This window comes from Cygnus atratus, chromosome 3 (genome assembly GCF_013377495.2).
Source record: "Cygnus atratus isolate AKBS03 ecotype Queensland, Australia chromosome 3, CAtr_DNAZoo_HiC_assembly, whole genome shotgun sequence".
Lineage (NCBI taxonomy): Eukaryota > Metazoa > Chordata > Aves > Anseriformes > Anatidae > Cygnus > Cygnus atratus.
The window spans coordinates 77998141-78020633 of NC_066364.1; the positions used below are offsets into that span (position 1 = coordinate 77998141).

Genomic DNA, 22493 nt, shown 5'->3' on the forward strand with positions numbered 1-22493 from the left:
CCAGATGTTTGCTTGTGCAAAACCACACACTGCAAGATTATGGGAATAAACTTCTCCTGCTGACTCGCCTGCAGACCGCTCATCCTGCTTATGCTGGAAATGCACAAGACAGCCTCATCCCTGCTAGTGTTAGAGAGCAGGAGGCAAACTGCGAAGGCTGATTTCCACCTACCCGGAGCTCCACTGTTCAAAAGCCTGGGGCTGTTTGGACACAGAGTTCATAGGTTCAAACCTGTGTTTAGTGCCAATTTTAGGTCATGGAAAGGGGAGCCAGCACGTTGGAGGAGGCAGGGGCTGGCTGGGGTGGGCACTCAGAAGCTGGTGTTGTGCTCCTGCTTCTCTGCACGATGGTTTTACAGCCCAAAGTCGTGCCACTGTCAGCCTTCTTTTTCCTTCCCCTGATCCTGTTGAAAAGCATCTGAGGAAGTAGATGCTCTCAGTTAAAGCAAGGGGTGTTGTCAGTGGCCACCGTAAGTAACCATAATGATCTGTAAGACAGTGTGCAGCTCTGATGTGCAAATGGGATTCGGAGGAGCTTCGCTAAAGGGGTAACGCAGACAGCATTTAAGTGGAGTTTCAAACTGATCGTAATGCTTCACTTGACAAATGTCTGGGTTTGAACTTTTCTAAGCCTGCAGGGCTTTAAGTAGAGAATGTCAGTCTCCTGCAGAATAAATCCTTAATATCTGGGCTTTTGCTTAGGAAGAGGAAAGAAAAAAAAGAAATCCAAGCAGAGAAGAAGCCAAGAAGGATATCTGATTTCATTGCTTTCATCATACACCACCACGTACCATTTATTTTCTCTCAGAAGCCAGGGGCATATCTTCTCTAAATATTTACCTACTTTCTTTCTTTCTAAGGGCATGTCTGCACTGCAGTCACCACACTGATTTGTGTTGTAGGCATACTTGCCTTACTTTCGATCTAATACATCTAACATATCCAGGGTCTAATATCAGGCTAATAAAACCAAGGTCCAATGGTTATGGCCATGAGGTCAGGGCAGCCTGTAACAACCACTGGGAATACCTTGCAGCCCTTGCTCTGTGCTGCACTGCAGGCCTTGCAGTGAAATTGGGGACCAGCAGGCTTCACTAGGCATGGAAGTTGGTCTAGGGGAAATCTTTCAGCCACACAGATCATTAATGCCTTTCTGAAATGGAGCCACGTCTGCTGTCTCTCCCTCTGCCTCCACGTTCACCAGTCAACCCAGACAAGCAGTGGTTGTGCCGTCTCCATTCCAAGAGGCTTTCAAGCCTGGACTGAATCAAACCCTGAACAAGCTGGCCTGACCTCAAAGCTGACCCTGCTTTGAGTAGAGGTTGGTCTAAAGCCTCCTGAGTTCCCTCCCAGACTGAATTGTCCTGTGAACTCACAGTCCCAGCCCAGAGATGCTCCTCTTCTTGAAGGGCTAGATCCCAGCTCTGTCCCAACAGCAACTACAAGGCTTCATACTCTGAGCATCTTCTACCTCAGTATCACGAACTAAAGGTGTGAATATATCAAAGAGAAGTTGTTTTTTCCCCCCACCTCATTTTGTCAAAAGCAGGCAGTATTGATCTCTCTGTCTTACAACCAAAACTAAAGCACATTCAGGATGGTTGAGGAGGTAGCAAAAATCAAAGTCAATGGATTTTTGCAAGGAAAATAAGGATGGATGGCCACAGGCTCAGAATGACTGTCTAGTTTAATCAGTACTGAGGGAGGCCTTTGCCATGTTTCAATCATGTCAAAAAGAGATTTCTGATCAAAAGAATGCTTACAGAGTATGACCACAAAAACTGGTGCACGTGTCCTCGAAACTGCTGATCACCTTGGGAATCTGCTTGCTGCCCTGGACAAGAAATGATTTAAGATGTTTCTTCTTTTGACCCATATGTCTGTCTTCAGTTATATTTATCTTGCTGTGCATGATGCTATGCAGGGAGTCTGAACGCCTCATTCTTCCAATGTATGTGGCACAACCTGCAAGCCACATAAAGGGCTGAGGGCTGGGAAGCCATAGGCTCAGTTCCCAATATTGGTACTGTCTTGCTTTGTGTGTGCTCACTTACATCAGCCTCTCTCAGCTCAGTAGAAAGTGGAAATAAGCAACAGCCTACAGGGATGTGAGGATCTGAACATTTGCATCGCCTCCACTGGAAGGTGCAAGAGAAGCGCAAAGTATTCTGTGCATTATAGCATCCCCATCTCTTCACCTCCTCTTCCCCCGAGAGGACAGATCTAGCATTACCAAACTTCCTGCATAGTTGTTTCCTCCATCCCCTGTAGCACTTTGGCTGTGCTCCCCTGCATTTTTTTCCATGTCAGCTGCCTCCTTTCTTTCTATAACATCCATCTCCATGCACAGACTCCAAATGCATCCTGAGCCAGCCGGCAGGCAGTGCAGCGTCCCTCTTGCCTGCGTACATGCAGCACTCTTGCTGTTAGGCTCACTTTCAGAAATTTTGGGGAATACTTAGCACTTCACTGTCTAAACACCTCTTGGAGCTGCATGGCAGATGCCCAGCAGACAGGCTCAGCTCTTGGCAGTGCTGGTGCTGCTGGCAGTGCCACCCTCATAGCTCATTACCAACACCTCACTCCCCAAAAGCAAGAGGGAGATGAAGATGAAGATCTCCGTGAGCCTCTAATTAACGTAAGGGAAGTATTTCCCATTTGCAGTGGTTTACCTGAAATTTAAGAACCTATTCACTAAGCTCTTTGTAAAATGGAACTTGGGTGCTCTTGGGAAATTTGCCTGCAGTCTCTTCCCAGACTTTGCAGTGGATTCATCTGAAATGTCTTTACATGTGAGTGACATCTACATGTGAGCCAGACACCCTGGGCTCAGTTTACAGAGATAAACAGGCATTTACAGGAAACAATTCATCTTATCCTATGGTAGATAGGATAGCCCAATAGCCCAGAGCAATCACAAAATGACTGCTTTCCTCCATAAATTTAATCTAGAAAAACAGTTCAACCTCTGACATGTATTGAAGGATTCAGTTGCCTGCTGCTTTTTGAACTGCCCTACCTTATTTTAGACATTCACACAGGCAGGTAGGTATATACATGTATGTACAGGAGATAAATGCCCTTCTGACATGTCACCTGGACACCAAGCAAAGACTCCCAAAGTGCTCAAAAAGCACCATTTTTAGACAACTGCTTTCCCTCTCACACATACTCTGTCTGTATTTTCTCAGGGGATTCCAACCCTACAGAAACACATGTAAAAGCCCTAGTTTGGCATCTTTATGCTCCTGGATAATTTTCCTTTCATTCTTCATCACGACTTTCTTGAGCAGGTTTGGAAAAAAGAAAAAAAAAAAAAACCAACACACACTCCAGTCTTCATTTTGTAATCTTCCCAGGTCTCTGGCAGTCTATTCCCTAAAGCTGCACACCCCCTCCCACTCACATACCTCTCTTTGCTCTTCCTTGTTCAGACACACAACTGGTTCCTGCCATTTTTTCAGTAGGTCCCGTTGCATATGTGCACTGGTTGTTCAGTGAGCATTGTATGAACACTTGAGCCTCAGCTGCAGCAGACATACTCCTCTTCTGGTCCCATCTAGGGGCTGCGAGATGCCATCCCACGACCACTGCTGTTAAAATTCCCACTAACTCGCTTAGCCAGGGAAGTCCTGAGTTCCCTGTCCTGTTACCAACAAGAAGGCAGTTGCTGCTTTTGGGGTAGCTGGAATAATTCCCTTCCATCATACCTGAGTGTATATCCTGTATCATAATGGTCTGCGCTGCTATAGCTGAAAACAAATAATCTGGGCCACAGTGCTGCACAACAAATAGCTGAGTTTATTAAAAAGAAAATAAATCAAGGGAGTTCCATGGAAACTGCCAGAGTAAAGCACGGGGATATCATTCAGGTTCTGCAGATAACTACCCCAACCAGGAAATGTATGCAAGATGTCACGTTACAAGTGTTACATCATCAGGAAAAAATCTCAGTGGTGATCATAGCCTGAGGGGGATGTCAGTGTTCCCAGCTTCTGTGCAGAAAGTAGTCTTAGAGGAATTAACCCTTTCCTAGGTGACATGCACCACTAGATTTTACCAGTGTTTCATCCACTTTGTTTGCCTAAAATGAATCATCATTCTCCCACTTTCCATTTTTGTCTTTCATTCAAGTCACAAGTGATACGGCTTTGCAGTGACTGCTGTCTGCCACACCTGCTGTGTGGCTGAGGACTTTTTCTCACTAGTGGGTTTCTGTTGGAAGCTGGATGTTCATCTCACGCCACTCCCATAGAAGGCAATAAATGTTATCCACAAAACACACGACGGACAGCCTCCCTTTCTTTACTGGAGACCAGTCCTTTGTCTTACATGAATCAAATCTCCCTGTGCATCACCAAAAAGACCCACTCCGTGGTAATACCCAAGGTAATGTGAACACATATCTGTTTTCTGTGAAATGCTTTCTGGGGGGATGCAATAGTAAAATAGGTTTTCACCAGCTGTGGCTGGATACTGTTAAGGGACCAGAGCCACAGGGATTGATGCGCTCTGCAGTCCCATGCCTGGGCAGAGCAGACCCCACGGCTCTTCCTGGAGAAGAAATCCCCCCTTGCCCTGGGGAAACAAAAGTGGATGTGCCTTTCCCCACGTTTCCAGAGACTCCAGGCAATCTCCAGCCCCATTAAAATGTCCTTTCTAAGTCAGGGGAACAATGGACAGAATAAACTTCCTTCTCCTCATTGACATTTTGTACATAAAGAGTGCCAGGTGCCAGGACATCATCCGAGCTCTTATTTATACTAGACTGCAGTTCACCTGTGCCCTAGGCCAGGCTCACGCAGGGCACAAAGAGGTTTCTGGTGCGACAGAAGTTCCTGTAACCTCCTCCCTCCCATTTGCATTTTTTCTCATTTGTTTTGCATCCCCCTTGCTCTCTTGGCCAGGTAGGGCACAAATTGCTAAGCACCTTGTTTCATTTTATTCCTTTTTTCCCTAATGCAGAACTGTGTGGCTGCATCTCTCTGTCTCTCCAGGCTCTCCAAGCTGTCTATTGCATGGGCAACATGGTGCACCTCCCCACTTAGACATGCTACTGAGTCTCTTTTCTAGTTATCTTAAACCTGTGGTCTAGGTATAGAAAGGCACCACTTCCCTGCTTCCCAGCTTGCCACTAGCATGATTTTTGCCCTTGTATTCACACTGAGAAGCCCAGTGAACTTGTGCATACTTGTTCTAGAGATCTTCACTTTTGTCTTGTCCCTCCCCTCTCTCTCTCTCTCCTCTTTCCCCTTTCTTTCTTTTTCTTTTTCTTTTTCTTTTTCTTTTTCTTTTTCTTTTTCTTTTTCTTTTTCTTTTTCTTTTTCTTTTTCTTTTTCTTTTTCTTTTTCTTTTTCTTTTTCTTTTTCTTTTTCTTTTTCTCTTTTTCACCTTTCTTTTTTTCTTTCTTTCTTTCTTTTTCTTTTTCTTTTTCTTTCTCTCTCTCTCTCTCTATTTCTTTCTTCCTCTCTTTCTCCTTTCCTTTCAAATTCAAGTGCTTTGTTCTCTTTAGTTCTGCACAACCTCTAAGTCTCCAAACAAGTGACTTTCCTCCAGAGGAACTAACGCCCCCCAAGCACAAAGTACATACTGTGCTGCCCCTGAATGTCTCGATTCAGGAAGCTTTGAGCTCCCATTGTTTGCAGTTCACAGAGTTCACCTGCATTTTAGTCTCCTCATCTATTAAAGAAAACAAAGTGGAGAGGGGAGAGAAGGAGAAATACGGCTGTAAAAGCAGCAGTTGGTCAGAGAGCCCTCATGTTCCTGGTACCAGTTGTGGTCCAATCAATCAGCCAGAAACAGCCCACTGGAGAATAACTGCCCAACTTACCCAAATTTATTTTCTTTAATAACTGAATCCTCCTGTGACCCTGTGGTTATTGCTGACACAAAGCAAGGCCTGCTCGAGCCTGATATCTGCTCCCTTGCTCCCTGCTGTGTGCTGAGCAATGGAGCCATCACCCCCTTGTTTTTTGTAGACAGCAGCTTTAAATCAGTGCTGGCCACTTCTGTCTTAAGGTCCAGGACAGATTTTCCTACACAGGCCACTCTCTTTTGTGCATTTGCCCATGCTTGCCCACGGAGACTTCAGCTTTTTCTGTTTTCTCTTTTCTCAGTAAAATAGAGGCCAAAGTGCCTGGGGTTGTCTGTTTATTGTTTGAGTACTTGGCTCTGCAAAGGCTATGAACACTGTTCAGGTGATGCAGGGACTGAACCACCACACAGTTACACAGCTACAGAGAGAAAAGTGTTGTAAAACCTCCATACTCACGGTGCCCTTGCTCTCCAGGAGATTGGTGTGCCCCAAGCAGTAAGACGTTGGGAGCATTTTCTATCCTCAGCTATATGCCTCGAAGCTGGACCAAGCTGGGGAACACCAGTGTCCCACAGCCCTGCCTCTATACAAAGCTACTGTGGGGGTACAATGGGGCCCCATTGCTTCTTTTCTCACCTCATCCAGATGCAGCTTGCCTTCCTGAGCCCAAACCCAAAGTGGTGCCTTGAAGGACAAAGAGGCATGGGGTGCTGCATCCCTGGGGCAGGACTGTGGCAGCCTCCTGACCACCCTGACACCCCCGGAAAAGTCAGGGCTTCCCTGCCACACTGCATGGACAAGTAACACTCTTGTGGTGGCCAGGGCAGTGTCCACCTTCACCTAATTGCAGCAAGAAGAAGAGACGCAGGAGATGCAGTGATAACAGGAACACCACCAGTGCGTGGGGTGCCAGGAGCATCCAGGAGATCTTTTTGGAGGAGCATCCAGGACATAAGTGGACAGGAGGGTTGCACGCATCTCACTCACCTGGCAGGGCTGCTGCTGCTGAAACCTCTGGGTCTGTCCATGGGGATGTTCTACCCATGGGGACATCCTATCTTCCCATGGAACAATTAATGGACTTCCAGCTTAAAACCTGGCGCAGGCTGCAGATGAATGTGATTTTTAAGTCATTATCATGTATGCACTTGGATGTAATCCAAAATGTATAAACCTTCCCGGGGACATTAATTGGCTTTTTATTGCCTGTCCCTCAATATGGTGTGGGGTTTGGGGCTGTTGCTATTTGGCGTTTCATAGGTTTGCTCAGTCCCCTAATCTCATGTGAAATTTTTCTGGCATGAGTTCTGCAAGTCAGAATGGCAAAAGTATAATTAATTCCCTGTGTGAGATGAAAACAGCCAATTTTCCACAGTGTCAGCTTGAACATCAGCAAGCCATAGAAGCAATATGCAAAAAGCAGATGAAATTTGCACACAGACTGCAAATCTACTGAATTTTTATGGGGCAGTGCTTCTTATGCCGCCGGATAAAAATGTCAATAGATATCTGAAGTGCTCTTCCTTCCCTTTATATATTCAGCTGAAAGTATGAAACAGCCTGTAATGACAGTCTCTGATCAGTATCTTAATACAAGGAATTTGTTGAGAATGTATGCCTGTGTGATGTTCTTTTCTAGACACTAACATTTTGCAGATAGGTCCTTCACAGATAGCATATAATGGAAACGATTTTCCTCTAACCAGGGGTAGAGAGTTAAAATAAGACATTTCTGAAACCCAGGACTACCTGTTCTACTACCTAAGGCTTTCTTTTCCTGTAGTAGATTTGGTGTGCTTATGTCTTCTCTTCCACTTTGTATTCATTTCCACTTTGCTCTTCAAGGGTTGGGGCCCCGAAGCATTATAAATTAATTTGCACAATCTGCACCTGACTTAACAAATGCCAATAGCTGTAGCAGAGGTCTTCATTCCTCTTTGACTCCCCCCAAAACACGCATGGCAGTCAGCACAGTTTGGCTGGCTTGGAGACCTGCTTGTATGCCTGTAAACCAACAAAAATGTCCCTGTGGGCTAGTCCTGACCTTGAGCTGCAAGGCTGATGACTTGATTTGGAGAGGATGGGTCTCCAAATGAAAACCCAAGCTGTTTGCACGCTATGGAAGCCACAGTGCATTGCTGCTCGTAATAGGCGGTGTTGAAAAGCATCTCTCAAGTCTGCATCCGGTTGTTTTGCTACAGGTGAGTTGCAACATAAAGAAGAGTTATGCTCAGATAGCGTCAAACAACTTGTTCCCATTAACTGGGCTCCGGTGAGTATCCAGAACAGATGTTGCAGATAAGAGTCTCACCTCTCTGAAACTCTCTTGACACTTCCTGTTACATTCTGGAACAGCGATGAAATTAAATATTAGCACTGCTGTTAAAAACGCCAGCATGTGCGAACAGTGAACTGAAATGCCCATATTTTTTTTTCTTTTTTTCTTTTTTAACTTCAATATTTAGGATAAATAATAGGTAGCACAGGTGTATGGTCTACATGGAAAAATGTGAATTCTTGGGAGCAACAACCACACTATATATTACAAGGACGATGTTGGTGTTTGTAATGCCATTCTCTGCAACAAAATAATTTCAAAAGGAAATTTTCTAAAGAGAGCATGTGGTGATTATTTTGCTTCCCTCTACCCAAGCATAGCCTTGTTATTGGGAAGAACAGAGATAGAAATCCATCTTTATTCTTAACTCATCTCTACTTAGCAATTCATACATCCCAGAAGCTTCCTTACCATCATGAGGAATGCTTCTTGTGCCTCTCCAGACTGAACAATTCTCAGTGAAAGGCCACGATAGCTCTTTGTGTATGTAAAATGTAGCAGAAATATTAAAGCAGAGATCAAAGACAGCTCTATTCCTCAGATATTTTCCCTGACCCTTTAAACTGGTTAGGTGCAGAATGAATAATAAGGAGCAGACTCTGCCATCAATTACGTGGAGTTAAATCCAGAGCGGGCTGTTGTAAATCAAGTTACTTTAGAGTTACACAGCATAACTGGGAGCAGATTTGGGACCCGAGTCCGCAGGCCAAAGAACCAGACTGCAAGGAGAAAATCCCACCTCTCTCCTCCTCCATTTCACTCAAACTCCCAGGCTCTTCAAATAAGCCGGCCCATCTGCCTGCTTAGAAAAGCACACACAACTAAGGCCTTCCTAATCTGCCCAGCCAGAGCAATCCCCCCTTCAAGCACTGTTAAATGGATCACAAATAAATGAGATTTTTATTTAACAAATGTGGCAACACACAGCCCAAAAGGACCAAACAACATCTAATTTTTATCAACAGCTATAAAAGGTGGAGGGAAAAGTCTTGAACTGCCCAGGTGCAAATCTTACTGGAAGAGAAATAAAAGAAATGGAGAAAGTGCTGAGTCAAAGTTGTCTGGAAGCACATTTAGATAATAAATTCTGTCTCTTCTCTTTCTCTTCCCATTACATGATGCTTCTCCCCCTCACACCAGCCTAATGCCTTAATCTAGCTAAATATTTGTAAACTGGCACCACATGTGATCGAGACAATAGAGGGGGAATGAGCAAGGTGATTCAAACCATGATATACTTCTTATTACAGCAATAGCATTTCACAAGATTAAGGGGGATTTTCTAGGCAATGGAGACAAATCCAGCACCAGCTTTATTGAGAAAACCTCACAGATGCTTCACTCGTTAACATGTGCTAGCGCAAACAAAGGAGATTATCTGCTTTTCCAAATGAGCACCATCAATGCTGCTATTTCATTTATTACGCATTTTCCCACTCACCCCTTCAAGTGTTCGCTTTTGAAAGGCAACGCGTGTTGGCTGCCGAGACCTGGGCAAGTCAATGGAATATTCTTTGAAGCAAAAATTCCAGCCTGGTGGCAGCACCCGGAGAAATTATCGATCCATGACACCACTCTTGGGAGTAACACTGCCAACCAAGATGAGAAAAGGAGAAGGGGGAAAAAAAAAAAAAAGCAATCCCAAGTCCCTCCACGATGGGGATTTTATGGCTCAAGTGTCCTGAGAACCTCCACTCTGGTCCACCCACTGAGACAATGCTATTTGTAAACACTAGATTGTGCTATCTTTTTGCCACCCTGATTGCTAATTAATCAGAAACAGAAGCGCCTGGGTGAGAAATACGAAGTGTCAGGGGAAAATGAATGGGAACCTGCCCAACAACTGCTGTCCCCAGTTCAGAAACACCCCTCTGAAGTCCTGAGATTGCATTGTGAAGCACATGGGGGCTTGAGTTCAACCAGGACTCTAGAATCTAGCATTCCTGAATCCCAAGCACCTTTTTGTCCTGTTCATTTCAGAAATGACAACTCTCAGCACTGCAAAGAGCCGTAGGACAGTGCTGGGTTGCAGCCCTGCCGCTGCCCACCACCACTTCTATTCCTTTTGCTGCGTCCCTCTCTCCTTCATGGCCTTCTGGGTCCAAAGTGTAGGTCAGATTTCAAGCCCCATAAATGTTAAGACTCTCGACTGTACACTAAAGGGATGCAAGGGACCCATAAGAAAGCTGTCATGATATGTTGATTTGCTTTGAACTGTCACAGATCAATGAGGATCCGTGGCTGCTTCCTGGTCTGACAGGCCTGGTTCACACCAAAAAGTTTTACCAGCAAAAGCAGTCTTCAGTCAGAACAACCTGGTCCTAATTAGGGCTGATCTGTTGCACTTTAAAGGGCTTTAGTGACTGTTTTAACTAACCCTTCAGATGAAGAGCTCCAAAAATCTGGACTGGATCCCAAAAAATAACAGTGCTTATCAAGGCATCCTTCTGTCATCAGGCTTGCCAAATGCCTCCCGTCCACCTCTCATCATTATTTTGATGCTGCTGCTCCCAAAAGCACTGAATGTAAAAGCTGCTTCTTTGGATTCAGGAGCATAAAATGCCTGATAATCTCTGCAGGTTGCGCCTCACATCCTTATGGTAAGCCTCTGATGTGACAAGGGGGAGTTTTGCCTATGTAAAAATGAGGTCAGAGTCCAACTGCTTTCTTCTTTTGCACTTTTCCTGCTGAAGGTAGCAGTTATAGTAATATCATACTCCATTTCTTCCTAGCCTGAAGTAACAGTATATTGAGTGTCCCCTCTGCCTAAACCAAGCAGTTAACAGACGTATGTTGTTGAAAGCCTGGGATAACAACCTTCCAGAACAATAGTATATTTTAAAATTACTTGGCCAAATCTGCTCTCTGCAACCCTATTTCAAATGCCAGATCTTCACACATCCACTTTTTTTTTTTCACATCCACATTTATTTTGGGAACATACTAAACATCATTTTGACAAAATTCACTATGTTTCCATTCTAACTGAACAAACAATATATTCTGCACAAAATCTTGGTCTAGCGAGTCAAAATCAGAGGCTATACTTTAAAGCACGACATGGAGATCCATTTCTCAAAGCGCTTTGGCAGTAGAATAGCATTTCTCACTGCTGCTCTATCTCCCACTTCAGGCAGCTCACATATTTTTTCCCTTCTAAGGTCAAATATTGCAAATGTGACTGAAGAGTTGTGCAATCAGGCTTAGAATAATTATGAAAAGACCTGCTTTCTGCTGGGTAGGTGATGAGCAAATCCGTTGAAGAATCCCTGGTTAGCTATCCACCAAAGTGGCCAAAAACTTGTGTCACATCTGGACATCTTGACCTGGCATACTGGAGCCTTCATAGTACTCTGGTGTGATAGGAAAATTTCACTGTCCTTGTCCTCTAAATGGAGGGGCCGATGCAGAAAGCAGTCACTTCACTTTCATCCTTGCTAAGATCACAGATTCATCATAGACAAGTTTCAGTCAGAGGGATCCCTGGGCAGTTTCTCCTTCCCAGATCTGTACCACTCACAACACAGACAATTCCTCCTATGTTCATTTGGAAGGTAAATATTACAATAAAGAGTGAGATTATTGACCACACGAACAATATTGTCTGTTGGGAAACTACCAGCCTGGCTTCTCTGAAGGGAAATCCTACTGGAAATGTGCTGCAGTTGGAAAGGGTAAAGGTAAGCTCATGGGTATTGGGGGTCCCAGGGAGATATTACAGCTGGATTTCCAGAAAGCTTTTGACAAGGTTCCACACTGAAGCCTGTTGAAACAACACTCACAAATTGCTGGGCATGAGCAGGAAGATCGCTGAAGAACAAAATACGGGGCTGAATTTTTGGCTGTTGTTCTGCTCTGCATCCCTTACAAAGGGGATGATGGGGTTAGGGGGGACCCTGAGGGATGCCAACTGAAATGGAGGAGGGGATGGAGGGACTGCCTATCAGGAGAGAGTGGAAAAGGCTGGGGATTTTCAGCTGGGGAGGGAAAATGCAAAATGAGGTTTACAAAACAGAGAAGGTAGTTGATCAAGTCTCACTGTCACTTCGCTGGTCATCTAGCCACCTATTTATCTGTAAACTGCTATTCACCATAACCTACAGTGCCAGAACTAGGAGTCATATTGAAATGAATAGGAACACAATTTAAAACAAGGAAAAGAAAGTATTTCTTTATACAGTGGATTTTGAACTTCTGGGACTGGCTGTTCTGGTTGGCTGCAGTATCAGCAAAGAATTAGACAAAAACATAGTAACAGGTTCAAAAGCAGATACTGAAAGGACTAGGTAGGGATGTACCCACTAACATCCCTCCTACAGCTGCAGGATCAAGTCAGGTATTTGAAAGATACTCAATTTAAAAGGAAAAGGGAAAAAGGAAAAAGGAAAAAGGAAAAAGAAAAAAGAAAAAAGAAAAAAGAAAAAAGGGAACGGGAAGGGGAAGGGAAAGAAAAAGAAAAAGGAATAAAGAAAAAGGTTTTTCCCCTTACTTTGCATTTTCTGCTTGAATCCCTGTATATCTTCTCAGGTGTCACCAACCCAGGTTTTGGCCTCCTTCTGCATTACCCAGACTAGATAAACATACGTGCTGCTGAAGCTGTTTTCAGGAACTCCTTCCTCCCTCTGTAATCTCTTATCTTCCAGAGGAGATTGTCAGGGGATACTTCAAAGCCCTTTGAAGATGGCCAGGGCCCTGCCTGCAGCAGAGCAGATGCAGCGCCCTCGCCCCGAGATGTCAGCAGCCGCTGTGCATGCAGGCACGCGGTGCCGTCTTATCGCCCCTTTGGGCAACTGCAGCGAGCACCGGCACAGACTTTACCCCCTTGCTATCACCGTCCAATCTTCAGACTTTGCTCTGCAATATTCTGCCCATTTTCCCATTTTTTCCCCCAAATTTACACACTTTGATTGTTGTAGATTATGAAAATGAGGAGAAAGAAAAAGAAGTTTTTTTTTTTTTTTTTTTTTCTTAGCTGAGAGGAATAGCGAAGCCTGAAGCCTGCTGAGCTTATAATTAAAATGTGGAAAGGCCATGACATAGCTCAAAAGATGCAAGAATGTGATACAGGGAGCATAAAAATGCTGAGTACCAGGCTTTGGGCAAAGCGTCGTTTTGAATTCAAAATAAATGAGAAGATTGCCTATAGAGAGGGGAATGCAGGGGGAGAGGCAGCCATGGAAGGGGAGGATGAGTGGGGAGCTATTGTTCAAGTACTGCCTTCAGAGAAATCCTGATCAGAGCAAAGGAAAGCAGTGCAGCTGGCTCATGGTGCTGGTCCCTCTGCTGAATCGTCAAAGACCAGGTAACACAGATCTCCAAGTACATAGCTCTCACTCCATCAGCAACTTGAACAGGGAAACACAACTCATAAAAATCCCATTTCAACCTGAAACTGTTTTTTTTTTCCTGCCATTGCTAACAAGTAGCACCATTGCAGGGGCTGGCATCAGGGACACAGGTGAGGTGGCCCCAGAGGACCCACAAGACACTGGGGACATCCCACAGCGATAGGAAAACTAGCAGCTGTCTGGACATGCTGCTTTACTCCACACCACCATCTGTACCAACCCCACTAGGCCACTGGTACCAAAATTACCATCCCAAATAGAAGGATTTTAAAAAGGCATTTGGCCTTTTTAAAGGCCAAAGCATAGCAGCCAAGCTGGAACTTTACGCCTTTTTTTTTTTATATACCTCACTGATTTATTCTTCCTGTTAAAACAGAGTGGGGAAATAAATCAGCAGCACTGAAGAATACTCTGCCTCAGATGGTAAAATTCATTGAATTACACAAGTGTTTGCTCCCCGGTTTATACCATAGAGGGCTGCACTACATGGGTAATGAACAACCCTAACCGCATTACATCTTCCCTCTAGCTGCCAGCAATGGTGGGAGCTTAATCTTCAGAAGGTCCTGTTGGGTCCCGGGGCCCTGCTGTTGGCTTGAAATCCATCCTGCAAGAGCAAATGCAAAAACATTAAATACATTAGGACGACAGTGCTGGATGATGCCAAAAGTCCACCTCATCCCATATCCTGTCCCTAACCCGCACAGATGCTTGGGGAAAGACTCTAAGAACTGAGCAAACACGGAGTGATTTTTCCCTGTAGTGTGCAGTGATATTTCCTCCCAGCTTCCAGCTATCCCCAGCTTTGGGACTTCCTAAAAAAAGGCTGTATTTTTGTACCTAACAGCCCTCACCGGGGCTGTTCATTTCCTCGTGCATTTCTCTAATTGGTTTTTTAATCTCCTTATGCCTGAAGTAGGTAAAAGCAGTTTCTATCACTCCGCATTGCCCAGGAGTCCCTTTGCCAGTTCTTCTGAGCTTTATAATGTCTTACGCTTTCCTAAATAGATGTTTTCCCTGCTCTCCCCACCCTGCTGTATAAAAGGGCAACCAACACTAAAGGCAGGAGCTGATGGAAGTCTCTTCTGTACAAACACGAGCATGTGGGTTGCCTCCCAGGGCTCAGTTGTAGGGGCACTTGCGTGCTTAAGGTCCAACGTTTAGGCATAATGCATACGACAATATTAGGTCAGCTGCATGTGGTCATACAAGGCCACCTCCTGCAGCAGCCCCGCCTTCTCTGTGGTCAGTAACTGATGTCTAGGAAGAAAATAAAAAGCAAAGTAAGAGTGTGGTCAGATTTCTTTGGAGATCCTCTCTCCCAGCTGAGTCTGAAGGCCCATTCTTCACTGTCCCAGCTAGGCAACCCCCAATCATACCTCAGAAACGTCCAATCCACAAAACACATGGGGAAAAAATGGTAAAGGTGGCATTTTTTTCCATACAAGAACAAATAACTTTTTTCTAGAGCACTTTGACTTGGTATGAAAGAACACAAAATCCTCTCCTGGGAACTTCCATCCATCAGAAAGCGGCAGCGATTTCAGTGTTTCTGGAAAAGCTCTCGTACAGCAGGCTTACTTCAGTGCGCTCTTATCAGCCACAGCTGCCACCTCATCCAGTAGCTCAAGCCGGGCAGCCGAAGCAGCCTTTTGATCACAGCAGCGTGCACGTGTACAACGTTACCCTGGCGGCAAGGATGAGCTGAGCTGGCTCAGCCTTGTCCAAACGCAGGGATAGGTAAGACAGCAGCACTCGTAGCAGAAGAGCAACATGGCACAGGTAGAAAAGGTGTTTTTGCACCAGGATGTGGCAGTGGTGGGCTCTGGGTGCTCAGTGGGATAGGGGCAGAGAGGATACTTGGTGCCAAGAGGAGGGAATGGGCTCTGCTCTTCCGAAATGCCCTCTCCAGCTCCCCAGGGTGTGCATGGAGCAACATGAGTGGGAAACATTACACCAGTCTCAGTGTACCCAGCTCTCCCTGTCTCTGTGTTCCTCCTGCTCTGCACCCCAGGTTTTGGGGTCCAGGAGCAAGGAGCCCGCCCACACCCTCCCAGCCTCCTCAGAGTGGGCAGCAGAGGCAGACGCATACACAGATGAGCATTTATTTCCAAATATCTCATTTATATCACTCTCACATGAAATATTTCTTTCAGAATATAGCCTACACGTAGAAAACAGAAGACAGTTTTTTTTTTCATAAGGCACATCAGATTATAGACTACATAGAGACATCTCCCCCTCACTCGCGCTTGTAAAACACAGGCAATTTTAAAAGTAATATTTCTATAACCTAGACCCTGTGTAGCCCCGTGTAGAGCAGTATTCGTAAAGTTATTAGACCTCAGTTTACATACACCTAGTAAAGGGCTATAACAAGTTGTATATACATCACATTTTCAGAAACAGTCACAGCTGGCTACATTTAAAAGTAATGCTACTCCAGACTATGAAACAGGCTGCTTATAAAATATAACCTACTGCTTCCAGTACGGCATGATACAAAGCAGTATGACCTTGCAGAAGAAATCGTGTTATTTTTGCAAATGGGAGTTGTTCTGATTTTAGCCTGTCTCCTTCTAAACCCCACATTTTTGATCAGCTGAGACCATTTTACAGAGAAGTAAAGCACCCAAGAGAAGTCTGGCTTTGCATTTTTCTCCAAGATGACGGTATGACTGTGTATCTGAAATCCTGTCAATGCATTAGAATAAGAAATATAAAGGCTCAGATGTCAACTTCATGACCAGTAAACATTAAACCATTACGAACCAGATGCAACAAAGTTAAATGCATCCAGCTTCTGTGCTATGGAAACTGCTTTTGCAGGCTGTTCCAGTGCAGAAGCCAACACGTTTTTATTGAATCAGGCCCTATGTAAAGATTTCCATTCCATTTTCAAGTTCTCAGCCATGGAACGTTATCCATTCTGCGCTCATTTTGCTGTAGTGGAAGAAAAAAAATACTGTCTGTGGAGTTTATGCCAATACATCCCAGAATCCATTTACATAGTGTCATTTTATTTAATGGGCCAGGAGGTAAACTGTGGTCAGCTTTATCAATTTAGATGGCTTCTACAGTTCCTCTTGATATCAGGCATTGATTCATCTACAACGAAAAAAGGTTCCAGCCTTCTGCAACTGCAGTTCAGTTTAAGACTATGAAAAGGTCACTTCAATGCTACGGCCAAATGAAAAAAAATAGAATATAATCTGATCTTGAAATACCTAGGAAAGAAAAAAAAAAAAAGTAGTCAGGGCCGTAAAAAGACAGCACAGACTAAATGTCCTCTGCAGAATAAGTTAAAATACCAATTCTTGCAGAGAGTCACGTTACCCCTCCAGTCTCTCAACCCCACAGGAGCTGGAATTAGGCTTAGTCTAGTAGGAATCGGATTTACTCAGAGGGAAGATCATACTCAGTTCTCCATTATGTTGATAACCCAGCTACATTTTAGGCAAGTTTCACTTGTTGGACCCATGTGGGAAAACATTATCAGCTAAATTTCCAGGGTGGCCTTAGCCAATTTCCCCAGCATGAGCTTGGACAAGATTCAACAACAAGCAACTGTTGCCTTTAGAAGGGAAACATTAACTTGGTTGAAAGCAGCATGGTGAAGAGGACACAGCAGCCTCAGTTTCCAGATTCCAGTTTGTTATCATCTTGATTTGCCTGATCTGTTATTTGTTTATCAGCCTTAAAGGTAAGGAGGGGTGTTAGGAAATTATTGGCTGTAGACTTGAAAACAAATGCAGTTGGTGGTGGTGCTGCACAGATATTTGATACTTCTCTTTAAAATAAAAAAAAAAAAAAACAAAAAAAACACAACACAACAGCATTTACATTCCTTTCAGCTGAAACGGATGAACTGCCACCACGTCTGCATAAATAGAGGAGCCCGCTACTACCCAGAGTGGTAGCTGAGGCTCGGTAACGCTTCCGCCTGACTTCCTGGGAAGGAGAGGGGGACAAGGACAGAAACAACTTTCGAGTCAGGAGGTGACAAATGAGATGTCAGTGCCGTAACGTATCGGGTTCCCTCGCAGCACGCTGAAGGTGTATTCGCTGAAGGTGTATTCGTGACCTTTCCAGCCGTGGCATTTGCGTATAGATGACACCTCTTGCATACCCTTTTTAAAGCAATCCCTAAGAGTGTTGGTTTGGGAAGACACAGAGAAGAGAGGAGTGGGTTTTTAAAGCTAAAAACGTCCATTAGGAGGCACAGTGTTATTTTTCCCTTCGACCGTCTGGGCTCCACGCTTCCACAGTCACTCACACGTCTCTGCTGCACAGCCCTCGCAGTGAAGGGCTCCGGTTTGGTCCTCCCCGTAGCGTATAGATGGTGACACAAGTCAGATCCTTCAGGCAAATCCTTCTAACCTCACAGACACACGGTGTGTGCTTCTTCCTTAATGAAAGATTATTTAGTCACGAAACTCCTGATTCATAGCAATCATTTAACTACAAATCCTTCTGCTGCCCTCGCAAGGGCAACCGAGATATCCAGTAGCAACATATACACATACATACAGATCTACACTATACACCCGGGACGACACAGAATGAGAGTTGAGCTAATATAGCCTCTATTTGATGTCCTCAGAGCAGCACTCGGGTCCTCGCGATTCCTATACAAAACAGCAGTATTTTTTCCACCAGGATTTGGAGAGGTTTTTCATTTTGTCTGGAGTCCTACACTTGGATTTCTTTGGTTGCTGCTGGGTATCCGAGTACTGAATCCCAGCCACGATGGCCGCATCAAAGACCTCCTTGAGGTTTTTCTGAGTCAAAGCCGAGCACTCGATGTAGGACGCGGCTTTTATTTCCTCGGCACAGAGCTTCGCAGCCTCCTCCGAGACGGGCTTCTCTTTGCACTTGTCCAGCTCGATGAGAACTTTGACGTCTTCCCGGAGGTCTGACTGCGTCCCCACCAGGATGATGGGCGCCTTGGGGCAGTGGCACCGGATTTCGGGAACCCACTTCTCACTCACGTTCTGGAAGGATGAGGGGCTGACGACGCTGAAGCACAGCAGGAAGATGTCCGTGTTGGTGTAGCACAGAGGCCTGAGCTTGTCAAATTCATCCTGCACAGAACAACATCGTGTTAGCACCTGGCAGAAACAGCACTGGAGGATTCCCCGAGATGCTCCCAGCTCAAGCCTACTGCTGATGCTTGGAGAAGCTGAGGCTCACCTCCTGCCATCCTGAGAGACCTTAGCACCCAGGCCACAGGACAAGGTGCATCAGTAGCAGCAGCCACGTGTGCTAAGCCTGAGGTCTGGCCCTGCGCAGCTGCCAGCCTGTGGACACCCTGCCACTATCAGGCACATGGAAGGAAGGTGCTGGTTTCCCCACCTGGCTGAGATTTCCCTGCCGGAAACATTTTTTAAACCGGCGCCTACTTAACAACATCCTCCAGGAGATGGGAATAATTTCCCTGCCATTGTGCCCAGGGATTTAGATCTGATGGCAGCAATAAGGAATCACAATGCGCAGGCTTAACATGCCAATGGCATGGAATAAGAGCTTTACCTTTCCCTCCCACCCATGCCACATCAAACAAACTGCAAACAGGCCTCCCAGTGCTACCTGTTCTTTTTTTTTTTTTTTTCCTCCTTCCCTCCTCCTTTAAGAGCAAACTCCAGCAAAGCAAAGCCCTTTTTCAGCTTCAGGAGGTTGCCACAAGGAAGCCAGGCACCTAAAGGTAACAAAGGACTCTGCTACAGGCAGCAGCTAGCGAAGAATGCAGCAACAAGCAAGAATGCAGCAACAAGCAAGGGTTAACTCCATGCAGCCTGCCTTTATGCTGACAGCAGGATAAAAGCAGGGTAACACTAGCAGCCTGAACAGGTAGGATTTGCCTCAGCGGCAGTGACATTTTAATTAAAATGGACCGTGTTCTCAAAAGCTCTGAATTTAAAGTGCAAAGAACAAACACAGCTGAAAACATCTCTCCGGTACCAGCGTTTTACTGCTGAATTGCAAGTCACGTGTTAATTTTCAAGATGTGAAATTTTGCGCTAAAGCCTCTGAGGGCCCAGGATATGCAGTTTAAAGCCCACTGGAAGCCTCAGAAGTCTCGTTCCACTCGAATGAATTTCTTCCAGCAGTAACTCTCAGAGAGACAGCAATTTATAAAACACGAGTCAAGAAAGCAAGCTTCATTAGCTCTCTTGATTCCCAGATTAAGCCTCACAGGAAACCAGGCTGTCACCATTTGGCTTGAGAGAAACTCGGCGTTTAGTGAGCTGCAGCACTGAAGGACAGGACCATTTGCGGAAAGGCACCTCGCCACGTAATTGCCTCTCCTTGCAACGTGAGAAACCTCAACGAGGCTCGATTCAATAGGCTTGAAAGCCAAACCCAGATCTTAAGGGTTTCTACCCAGATGAAATAATACCCTTTATATCCCAAGTGCACTCCTACGGTTTCGATGGTAGTGCACAAACTGCAGGGACTCTACACCTTTTTACGCTGCTGACACGGAAATATCTACAATTTTTCAGCTGCGGATTTCAGCACCAATCTCACTGCAGCATGGTTTTGACAAAGTGCCCAGCCAGGTACCTTTTATTCAAGACAATTTCTATTACCGTAGGTAGCCCCTCAGTTTCTAAGGAAGCAAATCCCCCGTTCTGGCTGCTCTGGGACAGACAGAGCGAACACCTCAACCACTTACAGCAGCAAAGGCAAGAGGCCACCGGACCTGCCGCTCCCTCCTGCTGCCGGTGGCTGCCTTGCCCTGGGCACTGCCCTCCCACAGGCTGTCACCCTGCCACCGTGGTGCGTTCAGCTGCCACACTCTGGTTACTCTGGTTGTGGACACACCCAGCCACCACATCAGTTTGGCAGGGCTTAACATCAGTGCTCACTTCTGCTATCTCACTTCGTACCACCACCTGCAGAAGGCTGCTTGCAGGCTTTTAACTGTGATTTGCAGGGCAGATGAAACAGTCCTACGCTGCTGCTAGGGCTGTGCAGCCCTTCAAGCTCCTTTACTAAGGGGAGCGCCCAGCTACAACCCATTTAAATAGGTTTGTATGTTAAGGCCACTGAGATTTTTCCATGTGGTTTCGGTGAAGGCACAGACCCAGATCCACAGAGCTGTTCACGGACCCAGCTCCTATCACCTTCAAAGGCGAATTCGGTTGCAAAACACTTTTAGCAGTCCAGGCTCAATGCCTCCCAAGCAGTGCTGCACACTGCTTAGGGTGTTACCAGCAAGGGGCGTGCAGAAAATACAAGAAACAGGTCCGCTTAGCAGGCAAACTAGGAGCTGAGAGGCACTAGCCACCCTCAGCCCTGCAGGAGTTAGTCAGGTTTGGGGCAGCAGCACGTCTTAGGGGTGGGAATGGCAAATGTGAAGACTCCACAGATAACACCAAATAGGATTTTTTTCTCCCTTAAGCTCCTGCCCCTTTAAAAGTGCAGTGTCCATCTGTGCACACCTACAGCTGTGAATGCTTTGTCCCAAACACCCTCATTCTTAAATCCGTAGCTATTTAGCTAAAAAACAAAGCCAGTGACGACCTCTCAAGGAGAAAAACCGACAGCCCTGAATCCCCAGACTTTTCAGCTTTCTGGTCAGGCAAAGCAGAGCGGCAGCCGTGCCCGGTCCCCGTGCGGAGCCGCAACCTGTGCATCCCCCCACCCCGTAGCAGACCCCAGGCAAAGCAGCGGGCGGAGAACGAGGGAGAAGGGCTGCGGTTTAACAGGATGCTCAAAGCCACGAAGTCACTATCAGCCCGACCACCCACTCGTCCCCTCCCGCTGTCACTTGAACCGAGTACGCGGCTCCACTGACCTGCCCGGCTGTGTCGCAGAGCTGCAGTCTCACCGGCTTGCCGTCCACAGACACAACAGCTTGGGGGAGAGACGAGGGGGAAAGCGTGGTGAGTCCAACTTCGCACATCTTCCATTAATAAAGAAAAAAAGGGAGAGGGGAAGGATCCCGCTGCCCGGGATTGAGCTCCTTATCCCCTTCCATGCTCTCGGGACGCCCCCAGCACACAAAACGGAGCGGCTGGAGGGCAGAAGAAGGAGCGAAGCCTCACCGCAGCCGGGCTGGCAGGGACGCAACCTCGGGGCAGGCTCAAACTTTTCGCCCAGCGCCCAAACCCCCCCGGCGCCCCCCGTCCTTACCGGAGAAGTTGTCGAAGGCGGTGGGGATGTACTCGGTGGGGTACCCGTTGGTGGTGTAGCTCACCACCAGGCTGGTCTTCCCCACGGCGCCGTCCCCCACCAGCACGCACTTGATGCTGCGCCGCGGCTCGCTCCCGGCCCCGGCTCCGGCTCCGCTCCCGGCCCCGGCCCCGCTCCCGGCCCCGCTCCCCGCCGCCCCCCGGCAGCGGCCGCCCAGCGCCGCCCCGAGCGCCGCCGCCGCCCGGCCGCTGCGCACCCTGCGCGGGGGCACCGGCGGCACCTCGCAGCCGCCGGCCACCGGCTTGCCGATGTAGCCCGCATCGCCCTCCTGCTGCGGCGGCATCCGGGGGGCGGCCGGCCCGGCACCGCCGGCGGGGGAGCGGCGGGACGAGGACGACGAGGAGAAGGAGGTGGCGAGCAGGCGGTGCGGGGCCCCGGCGGGGCGGCAGGAGCGGCGCGGCCGCCGCGAAGCCAGCCCCGGAGCAGGGACGGCGGGAGGGAAGCAGCGAGCCCGGCTGCGCTGCGCCCGCCTCGCCCCGCGCTACCGAGTCGCGGCCGGCGGCCCCGCGGCGCCGCGTGACATGGCTGGGGCGGGGAGGGGCCGCCGGCACCGCCCGGCGCGGCGCGGCGCGGCGCTACCGATAGGGGGCGCTGCAGCGCAACCAGGCCGGCTCGCGGCCGCCGCGCGCTCATTGGTCAGCCCGCCCCGCCGCGCGCTGCTATTGGCTGGGGAGGAGGGGGCGCGGTGGGGAGGCCCCGCCCATCGCCGCCTGCCTTGGGGTCCGCGGGCCGCCGAGGGGGGGGGGCGGCCGGTGGCGGAGCGGGGCCGGCAGCGGGAGCGCGGGGGTGG

The 22493-nt window shown here is 47.3% G+C and overlaps 1 protein-coding gene across 1 annotated transcript; it reads right to left on the bottom strand.

Moving 5' to 3' along the window:
- Positions 1–15594: 15594 nt before the first annotated feature.
- On the bottom strand, positions 15595–21986 carry RHOU (ras homolog family member U). The gene is made up of 3 exons (XM_035538514.1): positions 21644–21986; positions 21306–21364; positions 15595–18585 (listed from the first exon to the last, which is right to left on the bottom strand). The coding sequence occupies exons 1-3, from the start codon at positions 21984–21986 to the stop codon at positions 18130–18132; spliced, it is 858 nt and encodes a 285-aa protein (XP_035394407.1). The 3' UTR covers positions 15595–18129.
- Positions 21987–22493: the final 507 nt, after the last annotated feature.

Bases quoted from the DNA above. Each gene is read 5' to 3' on its own strand.
- RHOU (XM_035538514.1), bottom strand. From the start codon at position 21,986: ATGCCGCCGCAGCAGGAGGGCGATGCGGGCTACATCGGCAAGCCGGTG. The intron at 21,365-21,643 runs GTAAGGACGGGG...CTCTCCCCCAAG, and splicing joins CGCCTTCGACAACTTCTCCG to CTGTTGTGTCTGTGGACGGC. The intron at 18,586-21,305 runs GTCAGTGGAGCC...TGTTCTGTGCAG, and splicing joins TCTGCGACACAGCCGGGCAG to GATGAATTTGACAAGCTCAG.